Here is an 18,703-nt window from a genome sequence, read left to right on the forward strand (position 1 = left end):
CAGAATACTTGGAACTGAGTGCTGCAGGATGTAAAAATATTCCAGGAATGTTCCATTGGGCACCAAGGTTCTGGACACAATAGGTCAGATTAAAGTATTAGAGTATGTAGATGGTGTCCTGCTGACCCCCAGACAGAGAGGGGGACACATGAGAGCATTAATCACACTATTTAAAGTCCTCCGACCAACAGGGTTTACAATGAGGCTGAAGAAATCCCAAACTGAGTTTCCCTGGGTTTGGTAACTGGGAAATGAAGCATTTCAGGGTACTCGTGACATGACCATCAATCAGCAACAATGCCCTGACCCCAGAGGGTCCAGCAGGTGTGAGGGTCCAAGGCTTGCGGAATTACTGTAGGAATTTTATCTCAGGATTTGCGGAGATAGCAGAGCGTGTCCTGAGACAAGTGAAAAGGGAGAAACCAGCCATCAACCAGGTAAATTGGGGATCAGAGCAAGGTATGGCAATATAGGTTGTAGAAAGAAGACCTCACCTTCATACTAGCCACCAATCTGTCAGATATGACCTGTCCATTTACATGTACGGTGAGAACAAGGGTTGGTTATAGGCAGTAGTAGTAGCCCAGGAACACATGGATTGCATGCTAACTACACCAGGAGGGATGACTGAGGGGTAGCTGGAATGGCCAGGTGTGTCACCATCCCCAACCATGCACCTTGGTTGGTGAGGATTAGTGATCCAGCAGTGACGATGGGACAGGTGACCCTGCAACATCTGGCGCGCCTTGGCTGAGTGTCTGAACCCTGGACGATTGAGTGTCTGACATTAGATGGGCCAAGTGGGAGACAGTCCTGCCCAAAGACAAGTCAGTACACATGGATGAACCCAGGAGGAAACATGACCCTCCTTGGGAAGTCCCATGACTGTAAGGACATACCAGATGATGATGAGCTAGGGGCAGACCCAGATTTTTACTTATTTACAGATGGATCTAGAAAGTTCATACACAGCAACAGTAGAACTGGGTGGATAATAGTGGATGTCTCCATGGCAACAGACCACCAGAGAGACCTTCCCAGGTGTGTATCAGCCTAGGCAGCTGAGCTGCAGATCCTCACAGAGGCCCTGGTACGAGCCAGGGAAGTGCCAGTGAACATGGACATCAAACCGAATCACATTCAGAGTGGTGCGTGATTACATCATCGCCTGGGAGTGAAGGGGCATTAGGACCTCAGACTGCAAAGCAATGAAGCACAGAGGATGATTCAGAGCACTACCTGCAACTCCTCGCAAGCTGGCACAATACAGAAGCAATTACATAGGCACTCTGTGCAGATACTAAGCAAGCCAAGATGGTGGTGTGGGAAACAAGCGGGGCAGTTAAGGGAAAAGATGAAGTATGGCATAAGCAGAATAAGAATATTCCCCAGGCTGCTCCGCGAGGCGAGGGAGGAGAGTGCTGAACCTTTGGCTAGGATCTTTGAATCCTCGTTGTCCACGGGAATGGTACTGGAGGATTGGAGGGTGGCATATGTTGTCCCCTTATTCAAAAAAGGTAGTAGTGATAGTCCAAGAAACCTTACGTCTGTGGTGGGCAAACTGTTGGAAAGGATTCTTAGAGATAGGATCTATGGGCATTTGGAGAATCATGGGCTGATCAGGGACAGCCAGCATGGTTTTGTGAAGGGTTCTTTGAAGTGGTGATCAGACAGATTGATGAAAGTAGTGCAGTAGATATGGTCTACGTGGATTTTAGTAAGGCATTTGACAAAGTTCCACATGGTAGGCTTCTTCAGAAGGTCAGAGGGCATGGGATCCAGGGAAGCTTGGCCATTTGGATTCAGAATTGTCTTGCTTGTAGAAAGCAGAGGGTTGTGGTAGAGGGAGTGCATTCAGATTGGAGGGTTGTGACTAGCGGTGTCCCACAAGGATCGGTTCTGGGACCTCTGCTTTTCGTGATTTATATTAATGACTTGAATGAGGGGGTAGAAGGGTGGGTTGGCAAGATTGCAGATGACGCAAAGGTTGGTGGTGTTGTGGATAGTGTGGAGGACTGTTGAAGATTGCAGAGGGACATTGATAGGATGCAGAGCTGGGCTGAGAAGTGGCAGATGGAGTTCAATCCGGAGAAGTGTGAGGTGGTACACTTTGGAAGGACAAACTCCAAGGCAGAGTACAAAGTTAATGGAAGGATTCTGGGTAGTGTGGAGGATCAGAGGGATCTGGGGGTCCACATCCACAGATCCCTGAAAGTTGCCTCACAGGTGGATAGGGTAGTTAAGAAAACTTACGGCATGTTAGCTTTCATGAGTCACAGGATCGAGTTTAAGAACCACGAGGTAATGATGCAGCTCTATAAAACTCTGTTTAGACCATACTTAGAGTACTGTGTCCAGTTCTGGTTGCCTCATTATAGGAAGGATGTGGAAGCATTGGAAAGGGTGCAGAGGAGATTTACCAGGATGCTGCATGGTTTAGAGAGTATGCATTATAAGGAGAGACGAAGGGAGCTGGGGCTTTACTCTTTGGAGAGAAGGAGGATGAGAGGAGACATGATAGAGGTGTACAAAATATTGAGAGGAATAGATAGAGTGGTCAGCCAGCGCCTCTCTCCCAGGGCACCAATGCTCAATACAAGAGGGCATGACTTTAAAGTAATGGGTGGGAAGTTCAAGGGAGATATCAGAGGAAGATTTTTTACCCAGAGAGTGGTTGGGGCATGGAATGCGCTGCCTGGGGTGGTGGTGGATGCAGGTACGTTGGTCAAATTCAGGAGATTACTAGATAAGCATGTGGAGGAATTTAAAATAGAGGGATTTGTGGGATGAAGGGATTAGATAGTCTTAGGTGAGGTTTAATGGTCGGCAAAACATTGTGGGCCGAAGGTCCTGTATTGTGCTGTACTGTTCTATGTTCTTAGCCAGAATGCATACGCAGGATGCCAATGGGACCACTCCATCAGGGGATAAGCCATGCAGGGCATAATGCGAAAGCTAACATTTCACGCAAATGGTGGTGGCAAGGCATTGGATTGGACATAGTGCAATGCTGACAGCAGAGTGCTCCATTCACCCAACATAACCCTGGTAAGGCAGTGAAGGTGCAGGCATCACACCAGCCCAGACCACAGAGGCCCTGGGAACAGGAGCAGATTGATTTCACCAAGCCAGCACTTGATCCAGTGGGAGGGGAAATGTTACTGTCTTGTAATTATAGATCAATTTACCCAAAGAGTTGAAGCCTTTGCCACCTGTGACTGTTCAATGCATATCAGCCAAGGCAGCAACAGCCTGGTGGGGAGTTCCAACACACATGGACTCAGACCAAGGCACTTGCTTCACAAGCAAGAATGAAAACGTTGTGTGAAAATTAGTAGAAATTAAATTAAAACTTCAAATTCCATACCACACCTCCAGAGCTCAGACACAGTAGAAACAATGAGCTGGATACCAAAGACGGCCATAACAAACACCATTCAAGAGAGAGGCTGTTCCTGGCTTAAGTTACTTCCAACGATTATAGTGAGACCTGGAACAATGCCCCCAAAATCAACTGTACATGCCCCATATGAGCTTGTGTCAGGATGACCATCGAGGCTGCCTGAAGGGAGAAGTCACAAGACGAGGAAATGCAGGGCCCCTAAAGACAGGATCAGGAGATTCGTATTCGAAATATGTTGGAGATTAAAGGATATGAGGCAAGTAGTAAAGGAGAAATTGGAGGCATTGGATGCAGAAGAAGGTTTGCAACTTCAGACGATGGTATCTGAAGTAGGAGAAAAGGTAATGTTAAGAGTAACACAAAGCTGGGTCACCTTCACACCTCAGTGGAAGGGTCCATAGATGGGTCGATGACAAAAGGTGTGCATGGGTATATGTGACTTTGAAAGCAAGGGGAGTATGGAAACGTTGGTCACAGGTAAAACCCACCAACTGATAATATTCCTGTATATGCTATATGTTGGTCCACCTACACTGATTATAACACACTAATAAATAAATCTCTGACTCACTTATTTAGGTGATTTGCTACAATGTCTCCATATTTCATGATGATTGGGACCTCATTTAAACAACCTTGACCTCTGGAGGAAATAGACTTCCCTCAGAGGTGCTCCACTCTGCAAGTGTTCAAGAGCTTGGATGCCTTGGGGTGCAATTCATCATCAGCAGTGAGTATTTACCATCACTACTAATGCTGCTGAGAGTAATGCACATCACATTGCTCTGATTGGCACAGATATTCAATGAGGGGCTAATGTTTCATGCCAATGAAGTCCCTCATGGAACACCATGTGAAAGTCATTTCAAGCCATTGAAGTAATTGACCATTTCAAGGTGTACAGTGGGGAAGAACTGACAATGACTGACCAGTAGAAGAAACACATTTCATTTTGTACACAGCAGCTAAATATGATCAATGTAATACCAGGCTTTCCTGTATGAGCAATCAATTTTGCATAAGACTATATAAGCATAAGAAATCTATTCCTGTCACTTTACAGTGTTTAAAGGAGGCTGTCAGAGAAAGGGCTGCATGGAGCAGATGCTTCATTTCACTGTGCAGCCTTGCTCTTACTTCTTAGCCTCTTACGTATTGCAAGAGCAGACCAAGTAGGACAGAAGAATCCTGAGAAAGGAATCAACATTTCATTGGGGTATCACATTCATTCATTGCCAGAATAACATGACAGGCATGATTTCAGCCAATTTATTTCACAATTATGTTTCGGTGGAGTGAGGCCATCATGTTTAATAAAAAGGTATCCCTCAGGGCAAAGTGGCCATCAATATCTTGCTCATGTATGTTGGCATAATATTTGTAGCTATGGTATAGCAGGGTATGAAGCTATGCCAGCAGTTGCCACACCAGTGTGACTTATCTCTCTTTGCACAATGGCTGATATTATGTGTCCAAAATGAGAAACGATGTAAAAACTGCTAGTGGCTTGAGAATCATTAAAAGCAAAGTGAAATGAAATAATACATAAATGAAAAATGTCGTCTGTCTAATAAGTTAAATACCCTAGTGCCATTCCCTTTTGACAACCTTATAGGTGGATTTCAATGTCCATTGCAGAGTGTCCTCTCTGACTGCTGTCTGGAAGGTTGTACCCCTTCACTATGAATCTACACATAAGTCCTTGATGACCTACAAAAAGTTCTTGGTTTGATTGCTGCCATCAGCATATGGAAGGAGCAGTAATAGATGGCTGGCCATGAGGCACAGATGAGTGTGCTGCCCCAGACACAGTGGTGGGAGATAAGTTGCTGACTTCATGAGGGAGAATGTAAATGTCCTGAACCTGCAGCAGTGAGTTCCTAGGGGACTGAGTAGACAATGTTCCAATGCTGGTACTTAGAATGCACCCTGGAGAACTGTTGTCTCTCCTGCCCATCTATGTTTACAATGAACTGGTAAATGAATTATCAGAATCAGAATCAGATGTATTATCACTGATATATGATGTGAAATTTGTTGTTTTGTGGCAGCAGTACAGTGCAAAGACATAAAAATCTATAATTTACAAAAATAAATAAATAGTGCAAAAGAAGGAATAATGAGGTAGTGTTCATGGGTTCATGGACTGTTCAGAAATCTGATGGCAGAGGGCAAGAAGCTGTTCCTGAATCATTGATTGTAGTCTTCAGGCTCCTGTACCTCCTCCTTGATGGTAGTAACGGGAAGAAGGCATGTCCTGGATGGTGAAAGTCCTTAGTGATGGAAATAACAAAAACAATTCCTTATTCTATGCTGAAATACCTTTATTTGAGGTTGAGATTTTACAGTGATTCTAACATAACAGCTGACACCATGATACCCTTCAATTTCTCTCTACCTCTCTGTACTATGAACTGGACCCTGTGTATACCAATGATCATTCCAGGGTCAAGCTGCCAACAATCTGATGAGACACAACTTCTGATGAACCAAGCCACCTTCCTCAACCGCAGCCCCTGTCCCCATGGTCCACCTGCCAACATCTGCTTATGACCAGCCAGGTCACCCTCCTGACTGCAGTGCCTTCATAGCTGAGAGTCCTTACCCTTAGCGTAATACTTCAGCAGCCATTGTAACTACTGTAATTACAACTTCCCCTTTGCTCTAAGATCAGATTTTGCACTCTTTTTCCCAGTGTGGAAATGTGAAATACTGGAGGGCAGAGCTTTAAAGTAACAGGGGGAAAACTTAAAGGAGATCTGTGAAGCAAGTTTTTTACACAAAGAGTGGTAGGTGCCTGGAACATACTGCCAGGGGAAGTGGTGGAAGCAGGTACAATAGTAATGTTTAGGAGGCATTTAGACAGACACATGAACAAGCAGGGAATGGAGGGATATAGACTGTGTGCAGACAGATGGGATAGTTTAAATTGATATCATGATCGTCACAGACACCATGGGCTGAAGAGCTTTCTCACGTGCTGCACTGTTCTATATTCTATGTCCTCCTACCCACATGATCTGAGCAAACAGGACTTCCACACTCTTCTCCGCCCCTGCCTTGGTATCTGTGCCAGTTCTTTGATATAATCTTTAATGCTACAAAGTAATAACTTCTAACATTCTGTGTGGTCAAACACAACTCCTATAGTTAGAATGTGTCACTTCACTTCAACAAGACTTCAGGCAAGAATAGGGTGTAATCACAATCGGGTATATATCAGCTAGGAAAAATGAAAACCTTTAAAACTTCCCAGCACCAGATCCTCATTGTGGGCAACCCTATATTGACATAACAACTCTTGTACATTAGCATTTGTGAAACTTATTAGGGCAGAATTCAGACATTGAGCCTCTATCTTACAGCAATATAGTTGGTATTATAATGGCAAACAATCAAAAATCTCAGAGATCAAATACATGTCTTCCTCCTAACCACTCCCCCCCCCCCCACATTGCCTCCCACCCATCACACAGACTCACAGCTTGTGTGCATTATATAGCCTTGATTCTCTCAGAATGTATTGGAATACTATACTTATAGTCAATTTCTGGAATGGTGGAATTCAAACTGTCCCTTACTATACACCTACTTCAACTGTATCTGCCCCATTAACACAGATACAGTCAACCAATCTTCCTTTAGCTATTGTTAGAACTCAGACCCAGAGCCATCCTTACCGCAAGAGCCCAAGTCATAGGTGCCTGGTCCCTCCTCACGCTGGAGATAGCTCTCTGCACAACCTGAGCAGGACTTCATTCACAATGAAGTGTGTGGATGGTGAGAGTTGCACCTACCTCTGTTCATGCAGAAGCTCGATGAGCTCCCACATGTCACATCTCTCTAATAGCTGAAATGCAGTACCCTTTTGTTCCTGAGCATCTGCACCGGTCTATCATTTTTCTCTTAAAGCTGCAAACTGCTTCTACATGGCAGGGGCCAGAGCACTCGCTGGATTATGATAGGGGCTTCAGAGAAGGAGAAGAACTTTATGTTGCCCCCCCCCCCCCCCCCCCCCCCGTGCCTCAACATCAGTGGTCACCTTGATTAGGAGGTACCAGGTAATGAAAGTGAGTCTAAATACTTACAAAGAAGTAGAACCTTCAGAGGGGACTTCACGGTCTGCTGGCTCTTCACAACCTCCAGCAAGAGCATGAATGTGGACTCCTCTAGGGTCCTTTTTACTCCCTCGATACAAGTCTCCTCCTCCACAGCAGCCCTTGTATTTGTTCCCGCTGCCGTGAGGATGTGTCATCAAGGGCTGCCGTGGAGAAGTGCAATCACATTGTAGCAGTTGTGTTTGTCCTCTTAAACATAATTCAGAAATTATAACTTTGTATCACAAAAATTATATCAACAGCACACACAGACACACACACACACACACACGCACGCATGCACACACGCACACACACACACACAAACACAAACACACACACACAAGGCAAGAGAGGCGAAAAGACCTGGAGCCTGTGTGCTCAGGGAAAAAAGGGAAGGGAGTGTGAAACATAGTCTTAGATCAAAGGGGAAGCTGCTGTTAGGATTGTTCATGGCAGTGGGGCTTTATCTTAAGAGCAAGGACTCTCAGTTCCCAGACACACTACAGTCAGATAATCTACTGGAAGTCATGCATCACCAGATCATCAACAGATTGACCTCTGAGACTGGCATCAATACACAAGGTTACGCTCAGAATTTGGACATATAGTACAGAAGGTTGTAGTAATCATAACATTGTTATTTTAGTCTCTCAACTCAAGTAAAGGCAGCTTACCACAGAATAAGGAGCTATGGCCTTTTGCCATTTCTTAAATTCCTACCCAAGATTTCTGCACAATCAGCAGTAAGTAGCCCATTATGAAGATAGTTAGGCAGGTGGATTCACCAGTCAAAACCAAAGATCAAGTAACAAAAGGAGGAAACACAAGGCGTATTTGATGGTTAATTTTCAAAAGATAATTCCAAGTAGAAGGATGACCTGAAATTACCAGAAGATAAACAAAGATTGGAAATGTAAATGCAAATACTGGAAGAGCTGATTATCATTGCTGAGTTGGAAGGTTGAATTGTGCTCTGTCAGAAAATGAGGTGTTGTTCCTTGAGCTTGTTTTGAGCTTTGACAGAACTGCAGAGGTGGCCAAGGACAGAGAGTTCAGAGTGGGAGTGAGATACAGAATTAAATCAACAGGCATTTGGGAGTGCATTGCAAAAGCATTCTGAGGTTCAATATCGAGCATTCCTCAGACCTGACCATTTTGTGAATGAAGCCAACTCCTTATCGCAAATCAAGTTCCTTTCCCAGCAGGCACCAACTCACCCACTCACAACAGCCTCACGTGGCTCAAGACCTATCCCGCAGCCACAGCCCACATTTATGGAGCAATCTGTATCTTCTGCATTTCTCTTCTGCATTTGGAAATGATCAGTTTTTGAAACAAAATGTTTTCAAAGTGAATTTTTTCCTGAAACGTTTTTTTTGTTATCACTAGTGACCACAGGTCCGTTTGATAGTTTGATAAAAATGAGTTTGAGCAACAAGCAAATTTCTGCAACTCTTCAATATTTTCCTGAATATTAATTTTTGACTCAGCCTGATACTAGGGGTTGAATTGAATAAGGTACCATACATTGCTCAGGTGCCATCCTAAATGATATCCATGATGTGACTGGTTCATAAAGGCTGGCACTGCCAGTGACAATCAGACCCTGTGCTTCAATAAGGCAAACGTCTGACAGGAAGTACACAGGACACCACTTTGAAAGAATTTTCTGCACTTGCATCTACTGACCATGTGTTATGTTTGAGCAGGGAATTGTGACATGGAGATGACGATCCCCCCAGTTGAACTCAACAGTGGAACAAAAACAGCTCACACAACTTAGCTCAAGCAGAAAAGGCGTGAAAGTTTCCCCGTTGGTGCTACTTAGAGGGATCACACAATGCATAAAAGCTTCAATGATTGTTTATTCTGGCTCTTTGCAAATTATGTGTTTTAGAGTGAGTTATAATGTAAATTATGTTAATCTATGGGAGCACTTGTAATCCTGTGGTTGTAATACACAGACAAATAAATTAGCTTCAGTGACTGGTGGCCTGGTTTCCCTAACTCTCAGGTTCGACTCACTATATGCAGCAAGAACAAAACATGCCACCAGAAAAAAGCAGGGAACTCACCAGGAGGCTCCATCAGCAAGATTCTTCAAGAACAAATTCCCCCACCTCCTCCAAAAAGATAGACAGCAGGTGTGGTGTCCTTGTTCAAAGTAAATGAAAGTGTATGTGTTCAATAACTTGATGAATCAATAACCAGAGCAGATAAATTTCGGGAGATTGACAACAAAACTACAAATTGTAATGCAATGTCTGGTTAGGACCTGTAGTATATCGCCTGAACAGGGAGTCACCACAGTCAGTGGTAGCCTTCAAAGAGTAATGGATAAGTATCTGAAGGAGATGAAAATGCAGGGATTTAAGGAGAGAATGGAGTAGTGATGTTGTGACTGACTAGTCTGAGCCACATGGAAGCTGTAACTGGGAGATATAAAAGTCTTTATTTCACACAACAGATCTTCAGGAGAGAATCTGGTTCACCTCTCCCGACACAATGTTTTATACTTTTTGAACACAAGGACAATAATAAATGATTAACTACAGTTTCAATGGCTTTACTTACCTACTTAACTTTAACATTAGTAATGTAGACAGGTAACTTTGCAGAATTATATATTTACAGTGGTAGCACATCCCAACTAGCAGAACCCCTTTGAATATTCAGTACTGGTGGCTGGTCCCAAAGCTTCTCAGCACAAACTCCAAGCACTCAAAATATACCTCTTCTGTTACAGAACTGAGGGATGGCTCCCTGAGTCATCTGTTACAACTAGACAGAATATTAAGTGACAAAACAGACCTGTCCTGAACTGAGCATTAAGTGGCAGGGATACACCATTAATGATGCATTAATACAGGAGATGGTCATTTAAATCCTTCCCTGATCTCATCCTGAAGTTTTCAATTCCCACCAATTTACATGAACAGTCATCTATTTTCTTCCCCTGTGTAGTTTCAATTCTACCCAACCAAAATGTCCCACACCCAATGATTGGTTTCAATGGCCTTGAATTATCATTTTTAATTAATATCTGCTATTCTTAATTTCATAACTCCAGAATAACCCCTAACAGTGAGACTGAATGGATTTCTTTTTGAAAGAGCAATGGAGCCAAATGGCCTCTTTTTGTGATGTACTAAAAGATCAGGGCCTCCTAATTCCAATCCCTGTGGGTATCACCCTATATTCCCCTCACATTCAAATAATTCATCAACATTCTCCATGTTTGGTGTCTGACTGTGTTCTGTATCCATTCTACCACTTACTCTCTGAATCCTGAGAGCTTAAATTACCACAGGACATAAAATCAACAAGCATCTGAATTTCAAGGTTCTACAAAAAACTAATGAACTAAAGATGGTGGGCAGAAAGAATGCAGGGGATCCACTATCTAGTTGGTGAATATGTCAAATGTAGATTCTTCAGTGCGGTCAAGGCCAACTTTTAAACCCATCAGGTATTTAGCGCACTTTCACATGTGTCTGGCATCCCGAAACATTCAAAACAATCAAAAATAGTTATAATTCTATTAAACATTTAGTAAAGAAAATACTTCAGACAAACTGAATAAATGAATTAAAACATGAACCACCTTATATTTATGTTTCTCCCCCACACTTGCATGAGGATCTCAAACTTGGTGCCACAGACTGCTGGCGTTTCCCAGCACGTTCCAATCCAAAATATTTCCTAATGTGTAAAGGGTAAAACTGGGCAAAATATTTTAAATATAGTCTAATTAATGTCTTATATTGATAGTAATTGCGATTTTCATTTCAGACTCCACACCTTTTGATATACCAAGAGTTCTGCTTAAATTTATATGTCTAATGAACAAACTGTGATGCCATTAAAGCCATGTAGACCTCCAATCCCAAAGTCTGCTGTCCTGAGCCTACTCCCATTCAGAATGTACTTCCTGCTATTCATTTTCTTTGTCAAGCTTCAACTCTTGATATTGGTTTATTATTGTCACAAGTACAGAGATACAGTGAAAAGGTTTTGTTTTGCATGCCATACATAACTACATCAAGGTAATGAAAAGAACTGTTACTGATATCAGAATCCATTTGCCACTCCGTAGTCAATCTCCATTTTATCCTTTATCAACAACAGGGACTACCACGTCCTAGCCTTTCAGAAAGTGCCTTTCTGACTGCCAATGAGTCAATTTATACTATTGTTCATGCCATTGGAGGAAGCCATGATTTTGATGGGCAGACATGAGAAGCAGAAGTTCCTCTTCTATAAAGAGTTAACAATATCCTAACTTTGATATCATCTGCAAATTTCAAAATCATTTTATCTTTTGTTTTATTTTCCTAATATCCTTTTGTTGCTTTTTTTCTGCTCCAATAATACTTCTTGTTGTGATTGCAATATCTTTATTTTACCCAAGTCCAACTTAGCCAAGTGTTATAAATACTGCTCTTAAACCAGCAGGAGATACAATTGAAGAGCCAGACTGAATCAGAGAGATTTGTTGTAAGGGAGGACTGGAATCCAAGAATGAACTATTGTACTACTGTCACCATTCTGCTCTTGCTTGGACATTGTGCAGTTTTCTCTAAGGGTAAGGAAAGCATCTTGCAACTTGTAATTTACTGTTCAGCTTAAGTGTCTACCCAAGGTACAGAACATTTCTTTCTGATTCGGCAGTTAGCAATTTCAATTCCCTGAACACAAGGATGTAATTTAGCCTAATGTTTTAGTACAGTACTGAGGAGTGCTGCACATTAGCAGATGTTTCAAGATCCAGGAACAGAGATTTAAAATGAAGGCAAGAGATATTTGAGATGCGAGGATCTTTTTATGCAGGGAATTGATACTGGCATGGAACTGAATACCTGTGAGGCTGGTGAAAGAAGAGCCAATCAGAATATTAGACAGCCAAGTGGATAGGCACGAGGGAAGATAATTTAAAGGGCTAGAGTAGGGCAAAAGAGACAGAATGGATTCCTCTGCAGGAAGCCAGTACAAGCTGAATGGGCTGAATGGCTTCATTTTGTGCCATAGATTTTATTCTATGAATAGACCCTCGGCAAAATAATCCTTGTATTTTGTGCCATAACAGTAATATGTGACATTGTGTCATTGTGTCAGCTTTGACCTGACAGTGGCATCCTCAGCTCTGTGTTAGAAGGTTGTTTTTAGGATTCCATTCTAAAGCAAGTCTTTCAAGATGAAGCATTAAGCAATGTGTTCTCAGGCAGATGTAAAAGGTTGCATGTCACTATTTAAAAAAGAGTTCTCCCACTGTCCTGGCCAACATTTATGCTCCAGCAAGATCAAATGAGCAGATAATCTTGTCATTTCAATCATTACAGATTTTTGGAGCACACTGTACACATATCAGCTGTGTAACTCCTACAGTCCAAGTGGTTATAAAACACTTCTGGATATCCAGAGGCATCAAAAGGTATAGTTAAATTGAAAGAAGAAAGAACTTGCCACCTTATAGTGCCTGGTATGTTCTCAAGGCTTTCCAAAGTGTCTCTTTTTTATCTGATAGAATAGAACATAGAACAGTACAGCACAGTACGGGCCCTTTGACCCACGATGTTGTGCCGACCCTTATAAACTTTATCCCCATTCAATCTACCTCCCTCTCTACTTCACCTCCCATAACCTTCTATTTTTCTTTCGTCCATCTGCCTATCTTACAGTCTCTTAAATGCCTCTGTCGTATCAACCCCCAGCACCATCCCCAGCAGTGTATTTCAGGCACCCACCACTCTCTGTGTGAAAAACCTACCTCTGACATCTCCCCTGAACTTTCCTCCACGCATCTTAAATGGATGACCTCTAGTATTGGCCAATGCCATCATGGGGAAAAGATGCTGACTGTCCATTCTGTCTATGCCTCTCATAAACTCATATATCTCTATCAAGTCTCTTCTCATCCTTCGTCGCTCCAAAAAGAAAAGCCCTAATTCGCTCAACCTCTCCTCATTAGATGTGCTCTCCAACTCAGGTAGCATCCTCATAAATCTCCTCTGCACCCTCTCCAAAGCCTCCACATCCTTTCTATGATGTGCTGACTAGAACTTAACACAATATTCCAAGTGTGGTTGAACCAGAGTCTTATAGAGCTGCAACATTACCTCTCGGCTCTTGAACTCAATCCCCTGGCTAATGAAGGCCAGCACACCATACAGCTCTTAACCGCCCTATCCACTTGTGCGATAACTTTGAGGGATCTATGTACCTGGACCCCAAGATCTCTCTGTTCCTCCACACTGCTAAGAATCCTGACACTACCATGTACTCTGCCTTCAAGTTCATTCTTCCAAAGTGTCACTTTACACTTCTCTGGATTGAACTCCATCTGCCACTTCTCTGCCCAGTTCTGCATCCTGTCTAAATCCCATTGCAACCCACGACAACCTTCTTCACTATCAACTACACCACCAACCTTCGTGTCATCTGCAAACTTACCAACCCATCCTTCCACTTCCCTATCCAAATCATTTATAAAAATCACAAAGAGCAGGGGTCCCAGAACAGATCCCTGAGGAACACCATTAGTCACTAACCTCCAGGTCAAATACTCCCCTTCTACAACCACGCTCTGCCTTCTGTGGGCAAGCCAGTTTCGAATCCAGACAGCCAATTTTCCATGGATCCCATGCCTCATAACTTTTTGAATGAGCCTACCATGGGGAACCTTGTCAAACATCTTGCTAAAATGTATATATACCACATCCATTGCACTACCTTCATCAATTTGTCTAGTCACTTCCTCAAAAAACTCGTGAGGCAATTTGTCTAGTCACTTCCTCAAAAAACTCGTGAGGCCTTTCCCAAAGCCATATTGACTATCCCTAACAAGACTGTGCTTCTCCAAATGTTCATAAAGCTTGTCCTTATGAATCCAATAGTCTGCCCACCACTGACGTAAAACTCACTGGTCTATAATTCCTGGGATTATCCCGTTTACCTTTCTTAAACAATGGAACGTTTGCCATCCTCTAATCCTCCGGTACCACTCCTGTGGCCAGGGAGGACTCAAAGATCATTGTTAACAATCCAGCAATGTCTTCCCCCATTTCCCATAGTACCTGAGGTATATCCTGTCTGACCCCAGGGACTTATCTATCCTAATGCTTGTTAGTAGCTCCAGCAGTGCTTCTTTCTTAACCTTGACGTGCTCCAACACATTTGCCTGTTCTGCGCTAACCTCACATTCATCTAAGTTCCTCTCCGTGGTGAACACTAAAGCAAACTATTCATTTAGGACCACCCCTACCTCCTTCGCCTCCAGACACATTTATCCCCCCCCCCCCCCTTATCCCTGAGTGGTTCTACTCTCACCCTAGTCATCCTCTTGTTCCTCACATACAGTATGTGTAGAACACCTTAGGGTTTTCCTTAACCTTACTTGCCAATAGGTTTATATTGGCATTATCGTTATAGCAGTGACTGCAGCAAAAGTCTGCAAGGAATCAGTCGGAATTTAAGGATTAAAAGAGGAAAGCATTTTTGATCCCAATAATAAGGATTCTGCTTCCAAGTTGCATGTATTGTTGCAGAGACAGAACTGAATTCTAATTCATTCCGACAACACAGAACATATACTCAAATATTGCATAAACCACCATCGAGGGAACAATTTTTTACAACAACTAATTAATTTTACAGATGCTCCTCTAGATGAAGATGAGAATATACGTTGTCGCTGCGTCCACACTGAAAGGAGAAAGATACCCAGCAAACTAATAAAACTGATACAAATTTTTCCCAGTTGTAAAAGATGCAAACATACAGAAATCATGTAAGAATTGTTGACATTCTTAAACTTTTTGTACTTATACTTCCACTGTGGTTTTTCTGATCATCTGGAAAAATTGTGTAAATGTATTTGTATCCATAAGCCTTCTACAAGGGTAGAAAGGACAATCAAGAGAATCACTATAGAAAATTAATTCCATACTTCTTAAATAGAATGCCATGGCAAGTTATACATAAAACTTCAAGTAACCAAAAAGATGTAAAATCTTTCCTTTTCTTTCAGAGTGCTAAGTACGTCAGATCATCAAATCTGTGTGCAGGTGACAGCTCCTTGGGTGAAGAAACTCCTTGATGATTTACTGGCAAATTCAACAGTAAAGGCTATATCATAAAGGGTTTCATTTGCTGTAAAGTTATCCTATGGTTGTGAAATGTTCTTTATTGCTACAACTGCTTTCTTTGTTGCCAAGTGATTATAATTCTAGAAACATAATTGTACCTCCAATATAAATTGTTCATCAACAAGTACAGCCTACTAAAATTAGCTATAAATAGATAATGTCTGTTGCTATTACATAATAAGAAATTCAGGTTAAATGAGGACCAACTGAGTCTTTGGGTTTAATCTGGCAACTGTCAGATACTTTTATCCTTCTTCTGGTGCTCACAATCAGTCAGACCATACCAAACTCTGGAATATACAGTGATAAAACCAGGATGATATTTATAGATTTTGCAGCATATCATTTCTTCCACTGAGATTTCAGTGCACAAGCAGGAGATTCCTCAGGGAAATTCAAACTTCCTCATTCAGGTTTATGGTGTTAACTCATCCAGTGACAACAAAATTATTTATATGACTGTTTATGGTGATAGAAATCTAGTTTCAAATGACAGAAAATTTCTATCTCATCCGAAGAGAAATGTTTGTGTTGCTTAGTGTTCTGTTCCTTCATTAAATGCACACCTAAGTTCTCATTGCTCCTATCGCAGTGTTCACAATTCTGCTAATAATCACGCAATGATGCAGCATTGAAAAATTGTGAACATGAAATATTTAAATAAACTGCTTTTGGATCCAACGATTGTATTCTAGACATCATTTCACTGAGGGTCGAGAAGAGTGATATGGAACACAAGGCTGAGTTTCTGGTACGCCTGGTATGACATATTACCACAATTGTATCAAAAATATGACTAATCCATTGTTCAACAAAGGTAGCATGTTCTCACTCTCTAACTGACCCTTGGTTCTAGACAGTTCTAGGAAACAATATACCTGTACCTAACCTGGCAGGGTACATAAGAATTTTGTATGTTTCAATGAGCTCAGATCTCATTCTTTATAATTGCTTAATTTCTCCTTATTGGACAAAACTTCCATTCCAGGAATCAATCAATCAATTCATTACAATCTCTCCACCACAAGATATCCTCCCTTAGATAGGTAGGCAATCCCTGCACATAACATTCCAGAAGGACCCTCACCAGGGCCACAAATGATAGCAGTTTTACTTTTGTACTCAAATTCATTTGCAATAAAGACAAAGACTTACCACTTGCCTTCCTAATTAGTGTATTTGTATACATGGGTGTTTGATGGTTGGTACAGACCCAGTGGGCTGAAAGGCCCATTTCTGTGCTGTCTGACTCTGATTTTCTACGATTCTGTAATTGTTTGCTGTCTGTATGTTAACTTACAGTGATTGAGCACAAGAAACAGAGTCCCTTTGAATACCTACATCTTTCAATCTCTCATCACTTAAAAAAAATTCCAGTTTTCTACCGTTAACAAAGTTGATGACCTCTTATTTTTCACGTGATATTCCATCTTCCACATCCCTATTGTTGTGACTTGTGAATGAGCCACACAGAGAACAAAGCTGTAGACGTGACACATCTTTATTTACCCTAAGGAGACATTCTGAAGGAATCCTGGTGGGAGAATCCCTGGGGAGAATCTCTCAGTAAAATCTCTCTGAGCTCAAAGTACATCAAAATTTTATACTACTTAAGACAAGGATAACACAGGTGATTGAATACAATTTCAATAGTTACAATTGCATAGTTTACTTCAATATTTTGGGTGCAGACAAATGGTTCTACCAAATTATATTTTTACAGTAGGAGAACATCTTAACTGAACAGAACATCAAACACCATTGTTGGGACAAAGTAATTCACACAGATGGTCTAAAAGCTTCTGAGGACAGAAATCCCAGACACTCAAAATTAGTATTGTGAGGGCTGACACTCCGGGTACACAAATACCCTAATTATTGACTGACAGAACAAACATGACCATTCCCATGGTTGATGTGCTTAGTGACAAAATAATCAGTCTGGAATCTTCCTTGATCTCTGTCTCAATGGGCACCTTAGCTCTAGATATCTGATGAAGTCCTATCTGATCTCAGTCCAGATGAAGGGTCTCAAACCAACTGTCCATTTCCCTCCACAGATGCTGTCTGACCCATTGAGTTCCTCCAGCTCCTTTGTGTGTTGCTCCAGCTTTCCACCATCTGCAGTCACTTATGTCTCTAGATGTTTGATGCCTGGTTTGATGTAGGCCTATTAACATAGTACCATTGTCTTATGTTTGGCCAGTGTATACGAGAATGTCTCATGGTCATGTTAGCCTACAAACCAAATCTCTGGAGCAGCCTCCTGTTGAGGGCCAGTAGCCAGTGCTCTGCAGACAGAACTGTTTATTTACACAGCTCTCCTTTTAATTTCAAAACAGATCAATGCTTGTAGACTACATCTTCATGAAGACTGGTTCTCATTTAGATTAATGGCTCCTATATCTTAAACTGACCTGTGGCTGCTTCTCACTAACACTCACTCACTTACCCTCCCAATATCCTCCTGAAGTCTCTCTGCATTCTGTTCATAACCCTCATGGCCTCCTTGCTTAGTATCAGAAGCAAACTTGAATACTCTATTTGATTACCTCATTGAAATGGTTGATATAGTTGTGAACAACTGGATCCCCAGCACCAAGCCCTATACCACACCATCATGCACAGTCTAGTTCTCAACCTATTTGCTCTGTTTTCTGTCCACTGGACAATCTCAGTTTATGCCAGAATATTACCTAAACCCTGTGCACTCAAATTTTGCTTAGTAACCACTTATAAAGTGCCTTATCAAAGACCTTCTGAAAGTCCATATGCAACACATCCATTGGTTTGTCTTTATTGATTCTGACAGTTACAACCTTGCAAAACTCCAACAGGTTTGTCAGATGTGATTTCATAGATCCATTCTGATTCTGCCCAATCTTATTATTATTTCCTATGTAACTAACTTCCTACTTCGTTAATAATAGTTTCTAGCAATTTCCCCACTACTGATTTCAAGCTAACTGGACTGTAGTTCTCTAGTTTCTCTCTCCCTCCTTTCTTAAATAGTGGGGTTACATTTTCTACCTTCCAATCTATGGGAACCATTCTAG

The 18,703-nt window shown here is 41.9% G+C and overlaps 1 protein-coding gene across 1 annotated transcript; it reads left to right on the top strand.

Annotated features, from left to right (window-relative positions):
* The first annotated feature begins 11,929 nt into the window (after positions 1-11,929).
* Positions 11,930-16,784, top strand: LOC127587240 (interleukin-8-like). Its single transcript, XM_052045511.1, has 3 exons — positions 11,930-12,088; positions 15,157-15,289; positions 15,530-16,784. The coding sequence occupies exons 1-3, from the start codon at positions 12,025-12,027 to the stop codon at positions 15,636-15,638; spliced, it is 306 nt and encodes a 101-aa protein (XP_051901471.1). The 5' UTR covers positions 11,930-12,024; the 3' UTR covers positions 15,639-16,784.
* Positions 16,785-18,703: the final 1,919 nt, after the last annotated feature.

The sequence above is a fragment of the Pristis pectinata genome, chromosome 2 (genome assembly GCF_009764475.1).
Source record: "Pristis pectinata isolate sPriPec2 chromosome 2, sPriPec2.1.pri, whole genome shotgun sequence".
NCBI classification, from domain to species: Eukaryota; Metazoa; Chordata; class Chondrichthyes; order Rhinopristiformes; family Pristidae; genus Pristis; species Pristis pectinata.

Coding starts and splice junctions, on each gene's coding strand:
- LOC127587240 (XM_052045511.1), top strand. CDS start 12,025: ATGAACTATTGTACTACTGTCACCATTCTGCTCTTGCTTGGACATTGT. Junction 12,089..15,156: donor TTGTGCAGTTTTCTCTAAGG/GTAAGGAAAGCA, acceptor TTAATTTTACAG/ATGCTCCTCTAGATGAAGAT. Junction 15,290..15,529: donor TGCAAACATACAGAAATCAT/GTAAGAATTGTT, acceptor CTTTTCTTTCAG/AGTGCTAAGTACGTCAGATC.